At 35.4% G+C, this 22,252-nt stretch overlaps 1 protein-coding gene and 1 pseudogene across 3 annotated transcripts in view; one reads left to right on the top strand and one right to left on the bottom strand.

Annotated features, from left to right (window-relative positions):
- Window positions 1-10,304: 10,304 nt before the first annotated feature.
- Window positions 10,305-22,252, top strand: part of LOC133869715 (triose phosphate/phosphate translocator, chloroplastic) — a 42,930-nt gene continuing 30,982 nt past the window's right edge. Inside the window, exons 1-12 of one of the 3 annotated variants that reach the window (XM_062306786.1) lie at window positions 10,307-10,806; window positions 10,892-10,966; window positions 11,118-11,183; window positions 11,307-11,385; window positions 12,113-12,233; window positions 12,333-12,428; window positions 12,718-12,830; window positions 12,974-13,051; window positions 13,159-13,275; window positions 14,250-14,349; window positions 14,455-14,555; window positions 15,252-15,522. In XM_062306786.1, the coding sequence (XP_062162770.1) occupies window positions 10,535-10,806; window positions 10,892-10,966; window positions 11,118-11,183; window positions 11,307-11,385; window positions 12,113-12,233; window positions 12,333-12,428; window positions 12,718-12,830; window positions 12,974-13,051; window positions 13,159-13,275; window positions 14,250-14,349; window positions 14,455-14,555; window positions 15,252-15,269 (1,236 nt within the window). In that variant the 5' untranslated portion in view covers window positions 10,307-10,534 and the 3' untranslated portion in view covers window positions 15,270-15,522. Of the gene's footprint in view, window positions 10,812-10,891; window positions 10,967-11,117; window positions 11,184-11,306; window positions 11,386-12,112; window positions 12,234-12,332; window positions 12,429-12,717; window positions 12,831-12,973; window positions 13,052-13,158; window positions 13,276-14,249; window positions 14,350-14,454; window positions 14,556-15,251; window positions 15,523-22,252 lie in introns of those variants that run through there. The other 2 variants (XM_062306788.1, XM_062306787.1) reach the window with 2 other exon arrangements.
- Window positions 16,166-22,252, bottom strand: part of LOC133868122 (receptor-like protein kinase FERONIA) — a 22,317-nt pseudogene continuing 16,230 nt past the window's right edge.

Genomic DNA, 22,252 nt, shown 5'->3' with positions numbered 1-22,252 from the left:
TTTTTTTCTTTTCTATGTAATATATTATTCCTTTTTGGTTGTGGCCTTTATATCACATTTACGGTATTTACTATGTTTATTATTTTTCAATAAACATATACGGCATTATGGATATTTCCATTAATTTAGATTACCGTAAATATGGAATCGGTATTATGGTTATTTCTATTAATTTAGATTACCGTAAATATGGAATCGGTTAATTGATTTTAAAATCAATTAACGATATTGTTTCCTTGATGGAAGGAAACAAATACGGTATTTACCATTTTGAGGGTCCCTAACCTAGCCTATAAATAGAGTGCCTGTGTACACCATCAGTACAACCATCAAGCAATAGGCATAGGTTAGAAGATCCCTCAAATAATCTTTCTTGTTCTTCAGATGGATCGTGGAGACGCTTGAGCAAACATGGCTAGAGGTAAGCCTGAATCCTGTTTATTCGTTTTCCGCTGCGCATGTTAGATTAAATAATATGTTGATTATTTCTAACATGTGGTATCAGAGCCATCCTCTGTGCTATTTTGCTTAGCGTATAATTTTACTATGCGTTATCAATATTGAATCAAGTATTTTTTATTGGTTATCAATATTGAATCAAGTATATTCTATTTGGTATTGTTCACTTCTGTTTGTCAATATTGTTTGAGCAATATTTCGTCTTTTGTGACATGATAGAAACGCATTAGCGATTATTTTGTGAATATTTGTTGTTCACGTACTGTTTATGAAAACCCATAAATTTGATATAACTATTTTTTGTTTTATCACTATTCGGTGTATTGTGATATATTGCCTAATTTTGAGTTGTTGTAATCTTGATATGGGTATTTTCATAAAGGGGTGGCGGCTAGGGTTCCATTTTGAGGGTTTTCAACCCATCTGGAACATTACGGGTCGGGTTGGTTGGTGACTGGGTAGGGTTTCGACCCATTAAAGTTTTTTGGGTTGGATATATTTTTCGGGTAGGGTTTTTTTTTTTTTTTTAAAACCCATGCAGTTTTGGGCCATTTAAGTGGGCTGACCTAGTTTGGGCCAGCATTATACATAGACCCAAAGGCCTGACCCGATTAAGTGGGTTGACCCAATTGCCCAAATACAGTAGCCCATTTGGAGTCTTGTGACCCAGAAGCCCAACCCAATATACTAGCCCATTACAGTAGCATTTAAATAAAATAAAAGATTTGGCTCATATGGGGTTCGAACTTGGGACCTTCATGTCCATAAAGTGACAAGCTTCAAACCATTGAGCTAAGCCTGGTTTTATGCTTTCACATTAAGGTTTTATTCCCTTTATTATTTACAGTACTGTGTATTAAAATTATTGTTTATTTAATACATGAATTGAGGAATATATATTTTAAATTTATATTGTTTAAATATAAATTGCTTGATGCCTAGACCTAAGAATAATTAACAATACCATATATACTGGTGTGTTTACAGTAATATCTAAGAATGCAATGTCGGGGAAAGTTCTGGCAAGGAAAGTCTTGGGATTTAAGTGTGTCCGGTGTGACCCCCCTCACTTTCCTGGGAGCTCATCTGCTTGCACCTTGGAAAATGCTGTTTACCCCTTTTAAGTATTGGTTTGTTATATTCCTGGGGCTATTAAGGAGGCATCTATAAAGTTGTTAGATGTTAATGAAGTAGCAATTATCATGATAATTTTGGGAGAGCCACAGCATCCCAATTTTGAATGACAATTGCATCAAGATTACACACACGTAATTATCATAATAATTATGGGAGAGCCAAAGCATCCAATTTTTGTATGATAATTACATCAGGATTACACGCATGAACCTCATAAAGATATATTAGATGTTCATAAATTACAGCGTGATTATTATGATTTTGGGAGAGCCAAAGCATCCTAATTTTGTAATAATTGCATAAGGATCGTACACATGAACTTCATATAGAAAAATTAACATCGTATTGTAATTAATTCATAAATTTAATTACCTATCCTCAAAGGGAAGTTTTTTATTTTTGTGACTTAATTAGAATAAGATAACAAATTTAGTATTAAAAGTAAAATTTCTTTCGGTTGCCCAAAGGTACGAAGAATTTTATTTTTTAATATTTAAATTTGCTTTAGTCTTATTTATAAAGAGTAAATTTCATGCGTGATGCAACCTTTGCCCAAAGGTAGGTTGAAATTTACTATTTAAATTGGCATTGGCTAATTTAAAATAAAGTTGATATCGTCTTGTAGTTAATTCATAAATTTAATTACTTATCCCCAAAGGGAAGTTTTTATTTTTATGACTTAATTAGAATAAGATAACAAATTTAGTATTAAAAGTAAAATTTCTTTCGGTTGCCCAAAGGTACGAAGAATTTTATTTATTAATATTTAAATTTGCTTTAGTCTTATTAATAAAGAGTAAATTTCATGCATGATGCAACCTTTGCCCACAGGTAGGTTGAAATTTACTATTTATTATTTAAATTGGCATTGGCCAATTTAAAATAAAGTTACTTCATAGCATTAAAGCATTTTTATTTTTGTTATTGCAGCTATTCATATTACTCTACCTTGGTAGTTTTATATTCCAATACTTTAAGGTAATATTTTTTCTGACTGAAAAAATATTAATATGCTTTTTTATTTGGGGTGTTCAAAATTTGGTGCTCCGTGTGAACAAACCACCTACTCCCGCGGAATTAAGTACGCCACGTGAGATTATTAAGCATGAACGGTGGGAGTGATTTAATCACTTAAGTTAGATGTTCATGAAATCTCATGTCACTAAAGTCATCAGGGATTTATTCCTGAATGTTTTAGAGCCAAAGTTTTATAAAGGTTGTTTATGAACATTTAGTAAGTTCAAACAAAACTTGGCCAGCACCCTAATAGAAAATGCTTTAAAGACAAACCTTTTACAGTTTCTAAAGTGTTTATAATCCCATTATGGGAATGAAGGATATTATAGTTTAGCTTAAGTCCCTAAATATTGAGATTTGTTAAGTCATTATTGGTCATTTTATTTTGAATTCTCTCTTCTAAGTGTAGAATTTTTGTCTTGTAACACACGTAAGGATAAATGGTTAGTAAATAAACTTCTAACCATGTGTGTTCAAGGATATGAGAGAATTTATAAAGTGTTCACATGATTACTCATATTAAAGGAAAGACCAATAAATGCAATCATGTCCAACACTTAAAGCATGAGAATAAGGTGCCAATAAAGTATTATGGCAATCAAGATACCTATTTCTCATGAAATAAGGAAAATTAAGGGCATATAAAGAAAGATTGCATGAAGTATAAGAAATGACTTAAAATAAAGATAATCTCCATATCTAGTATGTCGTGAATCTCTTTTAGTGACTCAATTAAATATATTGTGGATTGATTATGGTTTAACAATCCACATTGTCAACACAAATGCAGAGTCCTTTTTAAAATGGATAACACGTGTTTATAATTTGAGCTTGTTGGGATCTATAGGTTAATTTTAAAATTCAGTTATAATTTTAACCTCAAAAAATGATTTATATTCCATAATCTTTTTGAAATCTATTTTCTAGTTTGGCTTATTAAAAATTTCAATTTTATTTTAAACTTGAAATTTTTCTTATTTTTTGGTGGAATATTGGTTGGGGTTTATTTAAAGTCTATTTAAAATTGACCTACGTCCCAATTTTTGAAACAAAATTATTTGTTTATTTCTGCATAGTGATGTTGACGTAAAGTAGAGTCTTTAAGAATTTAAAAAATGCTCTTGTTATGGCTTTGGAGATTGAAATATATCTCCATACAGAAAATAAAAGTCGGTGATTTACTGACTTTGGTACTTGTGTGGATTGCATAAGGGAAAGCATACCAACAAGACCATTAGAGGTGCCAAAGAGAGCCTTTTAAAATTCTTGAGATCATGTACATTGAAATATGTTAACCTTTCCATACTCATTGCCTAAATGGTCAGAGATATTTTTATCTCTTTCAGTGATGACCATATAAAGTTTATGTATGTCTATCTTCTAAATATTAAAGCTGGGGTATTGAATGCTTTCAATATCTATAAGGAAGAAGAAGAGAAACAATATGAAGATCATAAGATCTAATATAGGCATAGAGTATTAAGGTAGGTACACACAAAGGGAAATGATTAGTAATACTAATCTGCTATTACCCTTATAGAGTAAAGCTTTGAAGACCATTGTGTATATGTTAAACAGTATTCCATCTAAGGTTGTCCATAAGACACCTTTTAAAGTATGAAATAGATGGAAGCTTAGTTTAAATTATTTACACATATGGGGTTGCCTTGCTAAAGAGAGGATTTATAATCCTCGCCTAAGGAAATTAGATTCAAGGACAATCAGCGGATCTTTTATAAGCTATCTAGTAAACTTTAAAGGGTTTTAATGTTTTATTATCCTTCATATAAGCCTAGAGTTGTTGATTGTAAAATTTCTAGAGGATACGGAACCTAGTGGGAGTGCTCATTCACATAAATTGGAATTTGAGGAAGCACTAGAGTTGGCCAAATCTCCTCCTCATAGAGGATGATTGATTGTATTCAGGAAAATCAGATTGATTATCCTGAGCCACAATCACTTCTAGAACAACCAACTCATACAGAACAGGTTCAAAATCTATTCTCCCATTGCAAAATGCAGAGGAAGTAGAATTAAGAAAATCCTATAGAATAAGTAGATTAACAATTCTTAGTGATTATGTTGTATATCTCCCAGAGTCTGATGTTGACGTTGGACATAAAGATGATCCAAATTTGTTTTCACATGCTATGAATGGAGAAAACTCCTCATTGAGATTCAGTGCCATGAAGTGAGAGTTAAGTCCATGGCTGAAGGGTCGAGCTAGACTCGTAGCCAATGGTTTTACTCATAAGGAAGGCATTGATTATCGTGAAACATTCTCTCCAGTGTCTAAGGATGGTTCATCAAGATGATCATAGCATTAGTAGCTTATTTTTGATCCAGAGCTACATCAAGTGGATGCGAAAACAACTTTTCTGAATAGGGATCTTAAGGACGAGGTTTACATGAAACAATCAAAAGGTTTTATAAATAACAGTCAGAAAGCTTGCAAATTAAAGAATTCTATTTATGGGCTGTGATAGATCTCTCAATGGTAAGATACTTTTTACAAGGTTATTGTTTATAGAAAACCTTGTTGATTAGTATATATACCTTAAGGTCAGTGGGAGTACAGTAATCTTTCTAGTCCTATATTTGCAAGTGGTGATTTAGGTTTGCTACATAAAGTTCACAAAACTTTGAAATGAAGGATTTGGGTGAAACCTCTTATGTCTTTTGACATAGAGATTCACAGAGACATAAAGAATATTAACATTGTCTCGGAAGGCCTACATTGAAAAAAGTTTTGAAAAAAATTTAGAATGAAGGATTTGCACCTTCAGTAGCAATTAAAAGGGACTAATTAAATACAGATTAATGTCCCAAAAGGTATTGGAATAAGGGCAGATGAAAAGTTTTAAGCGTCTGCATTATACATAACCATATGACTGACAATAAGTATATTGAGTCAATAAAGTGCTGCAAATAAAGCCTTGCGGTATATACAAGGAACCAAGAAGAACAACTTAACCTAAGGATACACTTTCCATTTGAAGGTGGTTAGTTGTTCAGATTTGAGTTTGCTGATTGTGTAGATAGTAGAAAGTCTACTCTAAGGTATATATCTTTTTATTGAAGGATATACCCTAGAGATGCAGTTTGCAGACTATAGTTGCTACGTCTACCAAGAAAGCTAAAAGTCTAGCGTGCTATGAATTTGGTACACAGGCATGATGGTTGAGACATTTGTTGAAAGTCTCAATCTTGTCGATTTTACAGTTAGACCATAAAGATACTCTGCGGTAATTCTACTATAATCTTCTTTTATAAGAATAAAGAGTAGAAGCAAAAATAAATCGACATTAAGTATCTCAGTACGAGAGATAACATTAAGAGACATAAAGGGTCTATTGAGCATATAAGTACTGGATTAATGATTGCGGATCCCATGACTTAAAGTTTACCGGTAAAGAAAGAATAAAGTCATGCGGAATATATGAGACTCATTAATTCATTTTCACTTGGTTTGTCTCTTTTTGGTCTATAGACATAAAGTTATTGTAATAAAGATTTTTTGTGCACATTTGTTATTTTATCCATGAGGATAAATAAAGTTGGACCCGAATGACTTATAGGAAGTTCATTCATAAAGCTTGATTATCCATAAGGTACTCATGTAAGGAGTGTTTTACATCGTGATACATGGAAGGGACGACCTAATTTTATAATGGTTTTACCGCCATGATTCGTGTGAAACATTTCTTAACTGAGTTGGAGGATTCCATAAAAGATTGGCCAAAACTAAAGAACCTAATACCATATGGTCATGTGTTATAAAGTCCAAGTGGGAGAATGTAATATATTATTCCTTTTTGGTTGTGGCCTTTATATCACATTTACGGTATTTACTATGTTTATTATTTTTCAATAAACATATACGGCATTATGGATATTTCCATTAATTTAGATTACCGTAAATATGGAATCGATATTATGGTTATTTCTATTAATTTAGATTACCGTAAATATGGAATCGGTTAATTGATTTTAAAATCAATTAACGATATTGTTTCCTTGATGGAAGGAAACAAATACGGTATTTACCATTTTGAGGGTCCCTAACCTAGCCTATAAATAGAGTGCCTGTGTACACCATCAGTACAACCATCAAGCAATAGGCATAGGTTAGAAGATCCCTCAAATAATCTTTCTTGTTCTTCAGATGGATCGTGGAGACGCTTGAGCAAACATGGCTAGAGGTAAGCCTGAATCCTGTTTATTCGTTTTCCGCTGCGCATGTTAGATTAAATAATATGTTGATTATTTCTAACATTCTAAGCAAGTCTGGATTTGTTAACATGCACAACCATTTTAGCAGAAGAGAACTCAGGCTTTGATTCTGGTAAGCAATCATACTACAAATCAATATAGCCCGAATCATCTATGCCCCATATATATTGAAATCACTTTCTTTGAGTGAGAAAACACGTCTATTAATTAGCTCCATTTAAACCGGCATCAATTAGACCTGGACCTAGAGACACCCATATAATCAACCATCCCGCATCCGTCCTAGGGGTGTGAATAATCAGAGTTACTCATCATGAACATACTGAGGCTCCACCGATTAAGCCCAACTCGTGGTCGATTTTATTATTAAACGATACATAGTCGTATAAACTCAGTTTCACTGGCTTAACGTTTGTGAACAAGTTCATATAAGGTTCAACTCGTTTGTTTAGCCCAACTCGTATGTGTGTGTGTCTATATATATATATAAGTGTTATATGTTAGAAGTACATAATTATATGTTATAAATTATTCATATACAATGACAATGTGATTAGTATAATTTCAAATTAAGTGATTAACAATAGAATCAACAATATATTTTTTATAATTACAAATAAAACATTATCATTAGAACTTAGATCATATAATCTAGCACTGTGCCATATGATTACATAATTACACTACAAAAAAATTTACTTATATTAACGGACTATTAGTGACGTATCAGAACTATATATATATATATATATTTTTTGATGGGCTGATACTGACGGGTTTAACATGTCATTGATGATATCGTCAATAAATGTAGTTAGTGATGTGGTAGTTAAGCCAAGTCACTAACATGAATTAAAAGTTCAAAAAAAAAAAAAAAGGGTAACATGAATACCCATTTCCAAAAAATAAGTAAATGAGTTATTAGAACATATGATCATAAGATATAACATTATGTCATATAATAATTAGATCATATATGACATTGTGTCATATCATCATAATTCATAAATTATAAATATATAACTACAAATTAAGCTATATATAAGTATAAATTATAGTCACATAAGTATGCAAATTCATTCTAGCACAATAAACTGTAATGATACTTAGATACAATGTACATTATATGTTATATATATATATATATATATATATATATATATATATATATATATATATATATATATATATATATATATATATATTCCCAATTTTGTTTTCTATTCTTTAAATTATATAAACATAATTTCAAATAATTTTTCCTGGGTATATATTCATAATTTTTAAAATGATACAAACAAATCGCATACTCAAACGAATATTCCTCCACAATTGTCATGGATATGATATGGTTCACTAGAAACCAGGTGGTGCATAAATCATAATGCTTGTCAAGTGGGAATCTCTCCTCTTATTAAACAGATTAAGTTGACTGTTAAGATTCATAATTTTTTTTGGTCTTATTCCTTGTAATTGTCCAGTTCTTTCTGCTTTGTACTTAGTTTTGTGTTTTCCCCTTCCTTCTTATGTATTGCCCGAAAAAAAAAAAAAAAAACTGAATAAGCAGATGAAGAAATGTATGATTGGTGATCTATTTACACCTTGTCTAATATAAATATTATTGAGAACTATAATATATATCGAACTGTAGTTTTTTTTTTTTTTTTCTTCTATAGAGGTAGAATTCAAACTTAGGTATTTAATTTATTCAAGAAAAAAAAAAAAAAAAAAAAGAAGAAGAAGAAGAAGAATTTACCTAATTAAGTCATGATGACATTATATGATTATAATATATATTTGATTATGCATATTTTCGCAGAGCCAAATCAGGCAAGAAAAGCTTGGGTTATGAGACATATATACCTGCCTTTGGAAAAGATGGCCCCACATTAACTATTTCAATTGAAATATTAAGAATAAATGATGAAGATAAAGTTTAAATTCAGAACATTTTTGATGTGATGTTAAATTGTAACTTATCTTAAAAGTTTAAGTTGGAAAAAAATAATAAATTAAATAATTTAATTTAATACTCTTAACATATTTATCTCCACATCAATGTTATTGAAAATAAAAACATCTAAAAAGATAATTGCTTAAAATTGGAGCGATATTTACGTTATTCTTCTTGAGACAAGAAAATATGATAATTAAATAGAGTAATGCTACACATCATCCCTTTGTCCTCTTTTTATCCCTCCAAAATTGATGTGGCTATTAAAATTACCATTGAATTTTTGATATATGACTATTAGATTTTGATCTAATGATGATTTTAAGAGCCACATCAATTTTGGGAGGACAAAAGAAGGATAAGAGGATGATGTGTAGCATTACTCAATTAAATAAGTTGTAACTATTATAATTAAGGCCGACCTTATTTTCTTTTAATTAAAGGAAAGTTGCCCTCATCAATTTATACGTGTACAGATAATTCAACGAGATGCATGCAACAAATCATCCACATTTCTCTAGGTGGGTAGCTACCTCACGGATGACAATCGCCTTTCTTTAGCTGTGTATTATTATCACATGAATACCTCTTCAAAGAAAGGCTACATGGAACACGAATAAAAGAATATAAAATATAAAAAATATAAATTTTTTACAATTCACATATAAAAGTGATATATGTCTTTTTTAAACAATATGTGATTCTCACATGTCAATGAACACGTGTCATTGTGTCAATATGAGATATAGTTTGCATGAAGTTTTCTATAAATCGATTTATAGAAAAATTTTATCCTAAAAAACCTTAGTATTTTTTTTGATTTTTTTTTATAAAAATTTAATATTTTTTATGAGTTTATGCTTTCAAATTCTTAGTATCTGAGTAAAGATTAAGAATTTAAACTCTATTTTCATAATTTACTTATTATTTTAATTAAATATTTTATATGTAATTAAAATCACAATTTTTTTTATAAATTTAAGCTTTTGAAATAAAAGTTATATAATTATAAATAAAGGGAAAAATGTCTAACAAAGTTTTTTAAAATGTCATTCATTACATAGTATACATTAGAGCTGAATAATGTTTAACGATAGTCTTTCTTTCTTTTTTTTTTTTTATAAAAAAAAAGAAAAAAAAAAGAAAAAAAGAAGAAGAAGAAGAGAATAATACAGTAAGTAATGGCTCCACAGCCACCACCCCATCACGAAGGAAAGAAAATAGCGAAAGACGATAAGGGATTGAACAAAAACACCACGATTGGACAAGACAAGCCCTCCCTCCCACCCAGGCCTTTCGCTGGGGATAAGACGGGCCCACATATCCTCCTCCACAGCCCACAGCCACAATATCAATAATATCTTTTTTCCTGAACCCTCTTCCATTGGACCACGAACTGACACGTACTCCTCATCCTACCATACTCTTTGCCCCCAACGCTCTCGTACCGTCGATCAAACTTTTTCCTAAACCTGATTTCCTTTCTAGGTGATCAACAGGTCGGTGTATTTTCTGAGTGTGGCCCGCGAGGTAGTGAATAAGAATCGAATAGTTGATTAACCGCTCGGCTTGTCACAATGGAAACGGTCCGCATTGCTTACCTGGGGCAAGTTATCCACTTTGGCGCAGGATAAGCCCTCTCTCTGGTCGTGAATAAGAACTCAGCGAGCTACCACAAGCACATTTCGCTCTCTTCCTTACTCTCTCTCTCTCTCTCTCTCTCTCTGTCTGATCATGGAGTCGCGAGTGCTGTCACGCGCCGCCACCTTCGCTCCTCTGTCCCACCTCCGAAAGCCGCAGAGAGAGAGCGGCGCCAGCGGAAGCGTCAGCTTCGTCTCCGCGCGGCCGATCGGAGCCGTCGGAGAGGGCGGAAACGTGATATGGGGGAGGCAGCTCCGACCGGCTCTGCTGCTCGAGAGCTCGAGCCTCGGCGCTAAGATTCTGAGGCCGAGCCCCGTCTGCGCCGCGGCTTCGTCGTCGCCAGCCGAAGGGAGCGATTCCGCCGGGTGAGGTCCGTTTCCTCCGTTCTGACTCGGCCGAGTGGTAGTTCTCTTTGGTCTGTTCTCTCTGACTCGATTGTGTTTCTTACAGGGAAGCGAAGATCGCTCCGGTCGGGTTCTTCGAGAAGTACCCGGCTCTCGTCACGGGCTTCTTCTTCTTCATGTGGTAAGGTCACGTGCACTCTCTAACCTGCGCTGGTGGCGCACAATAAGATATCTAAATTAGTTTTAGGATTTAAAGTACTGGCCGGGTATCGTTGTTTATGTCTTGGTGTGCGCGAATGAGTGCGTGAAATTACGAAATTGTCTTCCTGTAGGTATTTCCTGAACGTGATTTTCAACATCCTCAACAAGAAGATCTACAATTACTTCCCGTACCCCTAGTAAGTGCAGCATTTTTAGATAAATTACGTGTAATTTTAGGTAGGATTGTAAATGTGATCAACTTTAGGGGTGTACATACATTAGTGTGTTTTCCGATGATAGTTGGTTTCTGATGCGTGCAGCTTTGTGTCGGTCATACACTTGTTGGTCGGGGTGATATACTGTTTGGTGAGCTGGACCGTGGGCCTTCCCAAGCGCGCTGTAAGCGAAACCCATCAAGCCCACTTGCATTCTAACAATTAATTGAGGGATGTTTGTTTCATGAGATGGGTCATGTCACGCTTAAATGCTCTCTATCTTTGCCCGCTGATAATTATAATTGTTTTAGGGAATTTTTTAATTGGTCCGAGAGACTTGGGAATTTGAAATATAAGCTTTAAGAAAAACAAAATCAGAAGTTTTTACTATATAGTGTGAATGCGATTTTGCAGGTAAAAAAATGTAATTTTAAATTAAATTGTAAAAATAAATTTTTTTAGGAATTATATTTTTACAAAATTATGATTTGAAAACGTAAAAAAATTATTTTTTTAAATTGCAGACAATTAGGTGGTGTTTTAAAAATACAAAATTTTAAATATTTACTATACGATTTTAAAGATCAAATTGCGATTTTATCAGACGCTTAATTAAATTTTTAAAATTATTTTTTAAAATTATTATTTGTAAATCGCAAATCTAAACGAACGATAGGTCTTGAGCCGTTTATCATATTATAATTTCATATTTCTCCGGTTTACATTTGCCGGTCCGATGTTTTTTCGTGGTTACTTATTTGAGATCCGCAGGACTGTGACTATGTCCAAGGCTAATTTTTATGAGCAGATCGAATCTCTATATGAATTCGTCGCGATTTTTATGATAGAATTTGAAAACCTTTTTTCTGCGCTGATTGTACTTGCCATGTAACTGGTGTTTATCTTTGTAGCCTATGGACTCAAACCTCTTGAAGCTGCTCGTCCCTGTTGCTGTGTGTCATGCACTTGGCCACGTGACAAGCAATGTCTCTTTTGCAGCTGTTGCTGTCTCATTCACTCATACAATTAAAGGTGATAGAAAATTCGACGCTCTTGCACAGATTTTACCTGTGTTAAAAAAAAAAAAAAAAAACAAGTTTCTTCCACTGAAATGATATTGATTTGTTTCAGCTCTTGAGCCCTTCTTCAATGCTGCTGCCTCTCAGTTCATACTTGGACAATCAATACCTATAACTTTATGGCTGTCTCTGGCTCCTGTTGTTCTTGGTACGTAACCTCTCTTCCCTCTATTTTTTTTTGTGGTTGTTTCAGTCATATCATGCTAGTTGAAATATCCTAATCTAGACAGATTGCACCGCTTGACCAGATGACCGATTTATGACATTAATTCTCCTTCTATCATACTTATGAACAAAATAAATAAATCTCCTTCTATAACAATGTACTGTCCTAAAATAAATGAAAATTTTCAAATATAGCATGTATTCATTTAACCTACCCTCTATTTCTTTTCTTCTTTTAATGGTAATTAGTTTGCCTTTGATTTGTCATGCAGGTGTGTCAATGGCATCATTGACCGAGTTGTCATTCAACTGGGTTGGCTTCATTAGTGCTATGATTTCCAATATCTCCTTTACATATAGGAGTCTCTATTCAAAGAAAGCCATGGTTATCTTCTATGAAACTCTTCTTAACTCTTTTACCTTGAGTTAATCATGCAAAGCTATTAAATGAGTTTAGAGAGTTGTTTATCTTCAATGGCTCAAAAGCTTGTCTGATGGGCTTCTTGTTTTTATGTGTGAATTTTGCAGACTGACATGGATAGTACTAATCTCTATGCTTATATTTCCATCATTGCTCTCGTTGTCTGTATTCCACCTGCCATCATTGTGAGTGAACTCCACTTGCTACTCTAGAATTTCGATGTATGTAACCCAAATAAGAGTTCATGTTTTAAGGTCTTCCGTTATTTCCATGGCCTCATTTTATTTTACAGTTGGAGGGACCTCAACTGCTGAAGCATGGCTTTAATGATGCAATTGCGAAAGTAGGTCTAACCAAGTTCATCACAGACCTTTTTTGGGTGGGAATGTTTTACCATCTTTACAATCAGGTACATTTTTTTTTTCCTGCATATTCTTTTTCATGTGATGCCTGCATGGCTTGTGTAGAAGTTATTTTATTTCTGCAATTAGTGGTGAAAATGCGAATGCGGATGCTGTTATTAGCAATATTCACATCTGTATAATGCGGTTTTCACTTTTAAGTATTGGCATCATACGATTACTATCCGCATCCGCATGATTATTAAATGCGGTTATTATCCGCTATCCGCATATGAAGTAATAGACGTTTTGGATTACCATCTAAATCTATATGCAAGATTAAATAATGCGGTTATAACTATATGCAAGTTTAAATAAATTAAGATTTCACTTGTTACACAATTCACATTTATCAAGATTAAATAATGCGGTTATTATTATATGCAAGCTTAAATAAATTAAGATTTTACTTGTTACACAATTCACATTTATCAGCCATAGATGGTCATTGTCTTATAGAGTAATCAAGATTTAAATTACCCAAATAATTTTTTTTTTTTTTTTTTAAAAAAAGTAAATGTATAGTGAGGTATGACTTTGAGACGATAGTGAAAAAAAACCTACCATAACCTTATGTCCTAAACTTATCAAATTCAAAACAACGTTGTTTTAGTAAATTTAATTAAATATATATAATATATAGTATATATAGGGAATGCAGATGAAGTTATTAATCGCATCTGCATACTATAAAACCGCTAATCGTATCCGCATATGCAGAAAATGGTTTTTCCTAACTACATCTGCATATGCGGATAGTGGATGTGTGCGGTTATTATCCGCTCGCATTTTCACCCCTACTTGCAATTATATAAGCCCTCTCTTTGATTCCCCCATGTTGGAATCCGAATTGCTTACCAAGCCAGCTGCTGGATTCATTCTTATTGTAGCCCTTACTTTAATTAATTGATTGTAATTTTTAACTGAGTATGATGTTATGAGCTGAAAAAAACTGTTCTCTTTTTTGACTGCTTGAATACAGCTGGCCACCAACACCCTGGAGAGGGTGGCACCTCTTACACATGCAGTTGGGAACGTGTTGAAACGAGTATTTGTGATTGGATTCTCAATCCTGGTCTTCGGTAATTTTTTTGTTTTTTTTTTTATTTTATTTTTCCTTTCTTCCACTCTTTATTTGCCTAAAGAACTTTTTATCTGAATGATGTCTAACATATGGCTCCGGTTAGGTAACAAAATTTCAACACAAACTGGTATTGGAACTGCCATTGCAATTGCTGGAGTAGCAACCTACTCTTACATCAAGGCCAAGCTGGAAGAAGAGAAACGAGTGAGTTTTTCAGCTTAAACTTAGAACGGAAAAAAATAAAAAATAAAAAAGTCTGGTTGAGTGTCAAGCATTCAACCCTAAACCTTATACCAGATGACAGATAGTCATAGTGCATAAAAAGTCCGATTACCTAACGAGCAACGTTTATGCTCCAAGGAATAACTGCCATCAAATTTTGGATTCTTGCATATCTGATTTCTGGATCGTTAAAAAAACTACAGCACATAAGCCAAATCTTCAAATTAAAATCTAGTTTTACACCATAGTAGTCATTTGTTTCAACTTTTTGCCCTGCAACTTAAGTGGTTATATGGTGCTGAACATTTGTGGCTTATTAGTGCTGCGTATTAAGTTGATTTATGCTGTGTCTGCCTTCTGGTTGCCATTTGGGATGGATCCTCTGATTAGATTTTGTGAACAAGTAAATAAGGGGAATCTCCAGAAACCAGATAATCATACAATTCTGCTCAACATTGCATTTATTGTGACTTTATATCGTTCCATAGCGAATCCTAGAAAGTGGATAAAAATGCATTCCTTGTGGTTTCCTGGTTGCATCTACCCATCCATTAAATTGGTGATAGCTTTGTTGCTATATATAGACGCCATGTTTTGATATACACTTCTGCTCGAATTGACACTTAAGTTGAATTTCATTGATTTTGATATTTTACCTTTTTTTTTTTGGATTGGCAGCAAGGTAAAACAGCATGAGGAGAAAAAGAGGTCTGGACATGGAGGAGAATCATGTGTTGTAAATTTTCAAATATTTCCTTCCAAAGCGAGAGACGGCAAATGGATTATCCTTTTATTTATCGAGAAAAGAAAAAAAGAAAGAAGTGTATCCTATTATCCCTGTGGCAGTTATTTTTCTTTTGATTTCCTTTGATTCAGATTACAGACAATTGCTAATTTGCAATGATCTCATGTTGTGAGTGAAAATAATGAATCACTTTGTCTGTCACAAGTCATAACAAGCTTCAAATGGAGTTGACATAATATGTGATAATTATGCATATACTTAGAACCGCTCATTATTCAGTCGGGCTTGCTTTGATGATTGATATTCCCCATAAGTTTCTTAATTGTGAAACATAGGGCAGTTTAGGTTCGGATTTTGATAGTGTGTAATACCAAATATATTAATGCGGTGCAATAGCTTTGATCTAAGCTGTTCATTTTTTAAATGATATGTCTAAAATGGGACATCATGTAAGAGAGAGAAAGGGTAGCTTGTACTACGCACAAGTCATAGAGATGGTTACCGGTAGTGGTTGAACTAACCTTTTGGCCACTGAGGGTGGCTGAAACACCTAATTAACCTCCTTTTTGGCTTGCAAGCATGCAAGCTACACCTTTCTCTTGTATGTGTTGTGACATTTTGGACAGTTCATTCAAAAACGACAGTTCAAATTAAAACTGTTATATACTATATATATACTGCATGATGAGATTATTAAACTCAACTAGATCTTCGGTGAGTCTAATAGATCATAATACGAAATGTATCTCTCCATGATTGTTATTTGAAGAAAACGATTTTGACGATGAGTGGCAGATTACCCTTTCAAGTTTTCACCTTAAAGTGTCTCCCAATAGTTAGAGGTGCACGTTAATGTCTAAAATAGGCTTCCTAGCCATCAAGAAAAATTCTAGAGGTATTTCTGTCCCATAATAACTCATACGTCTGGATGTGCAATAGATCATGGGTCCTATATTAAAATTAGACATTCTAAAGAATATATTTCCTTGATATTCGACGTTTTCATACAATAGTTGCTCCACTTGCCATATAAAAATGCCTTGCTTTCAAACCCAGTCCTCCTCGTCCTCAATGCGACTCCAACAAGACATCCTAAAAATTCAGATACCGTCTTTTCTCACCGACCTTGAAGATTCAGAATCTCAGAGAAATCTTGTCCACCGATCGTACTACTACTACTACACATGTCATTGGACAAGAGAGCTTCCTCCTTGAGCCTGGCATCTTTGTCCACTCTCCTGCAACTTCAATGCGAGCTCAAGGTCCCACACCACATCATTCATCGATGGCCGGTTGATTCCGTTGTCATGTAGACAACTCACCGCGATCTCAGCAAATGTCTTCAGACACTCGTCTACTATTTCACCCTTCAATGATGGATCAACCTCTCCATTGCGATAGCATTCCGGAGCCCACTCCGCTAGGACCACCACTTGTGTCGTCTCTGCAGTTCGGATTATGGGTGACCTCTCAAACAATACTTCACACAAAACTAAACCGAATGAGTACACGTCAAACTTCTGAGACAACTGTTAACGCCAGTAATACTCCAGGTCTAAATACCCAAAAGTACCCTTGACCACTGTGCTGACGTGGGCTTCGGGTTTTCCAATTTTGGACAATCCGAAATCAGACACCTTTGCCACCCATTTTTCATCCAGTAAAATATTTGTCGTCTTCACGTCACGATGAATGATCGTGTGGTTCACGCCCATATGAAGGTAGTTCAACCCACGTGCTGCCCCAATACAGATCTCCAGCCGTTGCTTCCAGGGCAGAGGAGGATTATCGGTGGTGGTGTTGTTGAGATGATCACGGAGGGTCCCATGGGCCATAAAATCATAGACGAGTATCATCTCATCGCCGTCGTTACAATATCCGATGAGAGAAACGAGATGGCGGCGGCGAAGCTGGGAGAGCATCTCGATCTCTGTCTCGAACTCGTGGGCCCCTTGTTGAGAACCGGGTGTCAGCCGCTTGATCACAACTGGGTTGGCCTCACCGTCAATGTTTATGTACCCCCTTGGACACCTTACCAAACCCCCCAACACCAATTGTGAGAGCTTTGTCAAAGTTGTCTCTAGTTGCTTTAATCTTAGCCAATGAAAAGTGACGATACTGATCAGACGGCGGAGATGACCTGCGGGTCTTCGTCTTTGTTGACTTGTTCGTAGAGCTGCACTCCTTGACTCTCTTGCGCCGCCGGAAAATCAAGAATCCGAGAATGGATAGCACAAAAAAGCCGAAAACTCCACCAACAACGGCGGCACCTATTATTGTAGTGTTATTCTTGGACTTCGTCGGTGGTCTTGGAGGGGGTATGCCATTAAGGGTGTTTACTTTAAAGATTTCGATACCGTTCAAGATTGCATCATTGTAACAAGTCTTCCAGTCTTGTGGATTTGCTTCTAATGCGAGAGAGAGGTTCATTTTCGTCTCGCCTACTCTGCCAAACATGGAAACAGCATAGTCTTTATACACCGGAACACCATTTCCGCCACTCCATTTTATCACCTCGGCTTCTTCCTCAGCGGATTGATTTGGTATGAAAATAAGGAACGCTCTGTTGTGTGGCTGAGTGATCTCTGGTTGAATCTCGCAGAACTGTAGCCTAACGAGATAGTCCAACCCAGAATCTATGGGGAATTCCCAGGTGAGATTGTAGTTCTTGTTGATAGTTTTGTTCGGCCCCATACTCCAGGCACTTCGATAGACTTCGTCTGGTGCAGTGTACGCAGGTATCTTGGTAAACTTTAGTTCAATAGTTGAGTTCGAAATGAGAAATGCTAGAGGTACTTACAAACTCTTACCAAGAGAGATTTACAAACTGAGGTGGCGTCTCTGTGTCATTTTATTAATTGAAAAACTCATTTAAACCTTCCTTTGTAGGTTGATGTCATTTTTTTTTAAAAAAAAAAAACTCCATCGAGCCTCCAGACCATTCTTCGCCGAATTCCACCGACCCTTTTTCGTCGTCCTTCTCCGGCATCCCACCGACCGTCTAGACCTTCCTTCGCTGGATCCACTACCCTCCATCGTGAATCCGGCCGATCAGACCAGGTCGGCGATGGCAAGCGTGCATATCTGAATCCGCTGGATGGACCCGATCAGATCCAAGATCCACTATGGCCCGTCATCTCTTCCCCATGTCCCAGCCTCGCAGAACACGACTGTTCATGGACCTCCACCCCCGGATCCTTGAGACTCCGGCATGAAACCAGCAACGGTCGCCGGCTGTGGGTGGGTGTACCACACTACGTTGGCATAGATCCGGCCACAGATAGCCGGATCTCTCTTTGTCCGAAAACCCACGCACTCCGGCATGGGTTTGCGGCCGGATATATCTTTCTCGTGGCCGGATCTCTCTGTTTTTGTCGCCGGACGGATCTCTGTTTCTCTATCGGGAGCTTGCCGATGGTCGGGGTCTAGTCGCCGAGGTGACGTGGCTGGAGGATTGGCCGAGGTGACGTGCTCGATGGGAAGCCGGAGAAGAGGCACAAACTGACATGACTTATCAGATTCCAATGAGTTGTTCAATTTAGGATTTCAATCATTTTTTTTTTAATTAATAAAATGCCATGTGGACACCAGGTCAGTTTGTAAATCTCTCTTTGTAAGAGTTTGTAAGTACCTCTAGCATTTTCCGTTCGAAATGAGAAATGCTAGGGGTACTTAAACTTTTACAAAGAGAACTTTAGATACTGATGTGGCACATACTTAAAGACGAAAATGTCCTTGTAACAAAATCCATTATTTCAAGACCACTCGTGGCCGAACGACTCGCCGGACGACTCACCGGACCGAAGACCACCTTGTTCCGTAGCCAGACGTCTTGCCGGACTGCTGGTTCGGAGTTTCCAGCTTGCTCCGTGATTTCTCCATCACGGCCAGTGGCGCTGGGTGTCATCCAGCCACGCTGGATCCCGGCAAGACCGGCGGGATCCGGCCCATCCCCGGTTGGATCTCGGCCGGGATCTGGCTATTCGCCGACCAAAAGCGTGGTCGGGGTTTCGGCTTGCTTTGTGATTTCTCCAATCACGACCAGTGGCGCTGGGCGTCATCCAGCCACGCCCGGATCCCGGTCAGACTGTCGGGATCCGGCCCATCCCCGCCCAGAACGGCCGGGATCTGGCCCTTCGCCGACCAAGAGCGTGGTCGGGGTCGTGGTCGAGCCCTAGATTGTTTAGGATGCTGTGTTTTTTTCCGGTGGGTCTGTGATGCTGGGTTTCCGGTGAGTCGGGTGCTGGGTTTCCGGTGGTCGGGGTCGGAGACGTGGTGGCCGGCGTGCTGAATTTCCGGCGGTCTAATGGTTTCCTAGGGTGGGTTGAACAAGAGATAAAGGGGTATTTTTGTCTATGTATTAAAATTTGTTTTAACTTGATTTAATTATTAATCTGATGTGGAGCCTCAAGAGAGGTTTCACGTCAGTTTGTAAGCTTCCCTTTGTAAAAGTTTAAGTACACCTAGCATTTCTAGTTCGAAATACTTCTGTTGACAACTTAAATGTGTAAACCCAAGTGCAGGTTGTCGCGAAGTAATAAATTTTAGATAAGTACGAGGTCGATCCACAGGGAATGATAGATACTTAGTAAAATTTCTATTATTGTACAGAAAAGTAAATTGAGTCGTTTTTCCACTAAAAAGTGGAGCAAAGACGAGATTATAAACTAAAATTAAATCAACTAAACTAAATTAATAAAAAGTAAATAGGAGAAAATTAATGAAAACACTAAGGTTCAGAGATCCACCTAGTATTATATTACGTATTCCTGAGACATATATTTTTAATTCAACTTGATAAAAAAATCAACTCTCCTAATCGAAAAATAAAATAATTAAGCACAAAGTAAATATAAAATAAATTAAACATGGATTGATTGAGAATTTGATTTCAAAAACATGTTACAATAAATTAAGCATTCAATATATTCTCGAATCATAACAAATCAAACAAAGTAAGTATTTGATATAAACAAAAATCATAATGAATCAAAATAAACTTGTCTCATTAAATTACTTTCAAATAAAAATCATCCCCAACATTTAATCATTAATCTATGAAGAACAAATAAAATAGTCTCAAGAACACATAATAAAAATACTAAGTTTCACCCCTAACCTTAGCTAGAGATTTAAGTACTAAAAATCATAAATAGAAAATAAATAGAAAGAAAGGCTGCCGAAAATTCTTCTCTTGTGTCGTGCGTCGTTTTTTCTATAATTTTTTGGCTCTCTTGTTTGTTGTCGTGTTGCTTCTCTTATAGAGATATGAGTCATTTTGCTTTTGGAATTTGTACAAGTATAAGAATCCAAGTCTTCTATTTGTTCCATGTCTCTCTCTTACACTTGAAATAAAACTCTGCTTCTTTTTATAAGAGCCGAAGACATCTTTTTCTTCTTGGTTTTGTCATGTAGTAGTATTAGAATGTTTCTCCAATTCGTGAGTCCAGCAGTTTGGTTTCACCTCGTCTTGTATTACACATTGGACTCTATCTTGGGCATAGGATAGACTTCTTCTTTTGACCTACCTCTTGGCTTTTACTCTTTGATTTCTTTTGTAATTCCTACATAACATAATTTCTTGCATTAATATATCATTTAATCTTAATATTAATATTTGATCAATATTCCACAATTAAATATAAAATGCAATAATTAAATTATAATAAAGTATGATAATACTTATTTTAATAGAAAAAATAAGCACTTTTAAGCTATTATCAACTTCGACCAAGTTGATTATATTCTGACAAGTACTCGTCGTCCGGACTCCAGTCCCGGAACATGCCAGTGTCTTCAGAGAGTGGGATGGAGCGGCCTCCAACATTTACTCTGTATACCATCTCAAGATCCCTGCCTTGGAGAGATTTTCCATCATAGAAAAAAAGAACAAATTTATTATATTATTTGATAAGAAGAATAACATTTTTATTTTTATTTTTTTATTTGAGCACCACCACCAAAGGGTCTCTCCCAGTAATTGAGGGGCATGAAGGGCTCTCTTTTGGTATCATCACAAAAAGATTACTGGCCCTAAAATTTTAAGAAATTTGTACTTTGTATAAATTGTTTAGTCCCTATAAATTGTTTGTATACTAAACTCAAATGCAAGAATAATTTTGAGTGGGAGAAAATCAAATGGCTAAGAAATATATGAGAAAGCCTATGGTGGTGGTAATGGAGTTGATTGTCCTGATAGTGTCTCTAATGCAAGCTAAAGACCTTACCCTACCCTCTTGCTGTCTTCTTCATCCATCTCAACTTGACTTTCTTGATGACTTATTATCTGAGTGCCTTCAAAATGAAATTGGAATATGTGAAAGTGAACATAGAATTGGAAGGCTTAAATTTAAGGTGTATTACTCACACCATATTTTCAAGTGCTGTTATATTTATGTACCGAGCAAAAATTATAGGTCCTGAACTCAAAGGCTATGCTCTTGTTAAAGAGTGCATAAATTTGTGCTTTCCAAAATCTGAAGATCCCAACATCGATCAAGCAACTTGTTTATTGAATTGTTATGATGAGCGTATCAGGAATAGAAGCATTGACATGTCGTCTATATGCAGAACCAATTAGCTTCAAGGTCTGCTTAATCATTCTCTAGTTCTGTTTTCTTTTTCTTCATTCTCTAGTTCTGTTTTCCCTGTTTATGATCTATTTTTTTTTTTCAAAAAAAAAATAAAATTATCTGCATCAACATTTCTTGAGGCTAATTAATTATTTGCATCATCTTATTGTGTTTAAACATGGGTAGGAGAAGATATTCTCCAGTGAGGTTCTTAGAACAATTTCACCATCATCAAATTAACAGTCTTTCTCTAGAGTCTAGAGATATAGATATTGCTTTTCATTATCAAGGTCGATCTGCCCCTTTACAAGGATGAACGCATTACTTACTGCTTCAAAAATTAGAACTAAAAAACATTCTTT

This window comes from Alnus glutinosa, chromosome 5 (assembly GCF_958979055.1).
Source record: "Alnus glutinosa chromosome 5, dhAlnGlut1.1, whole genome shotgun sequence".
NCBI classification, from domain to species: Eukaryota; Viridiplantae; Streptophyta; class Magnoliopsida; order Fagales; family Betulaceae; genus Alnus; species Alnus glutinosa.
This window is presented reverse-complemented; position numbering and strand designations above follow the sequence as displayed.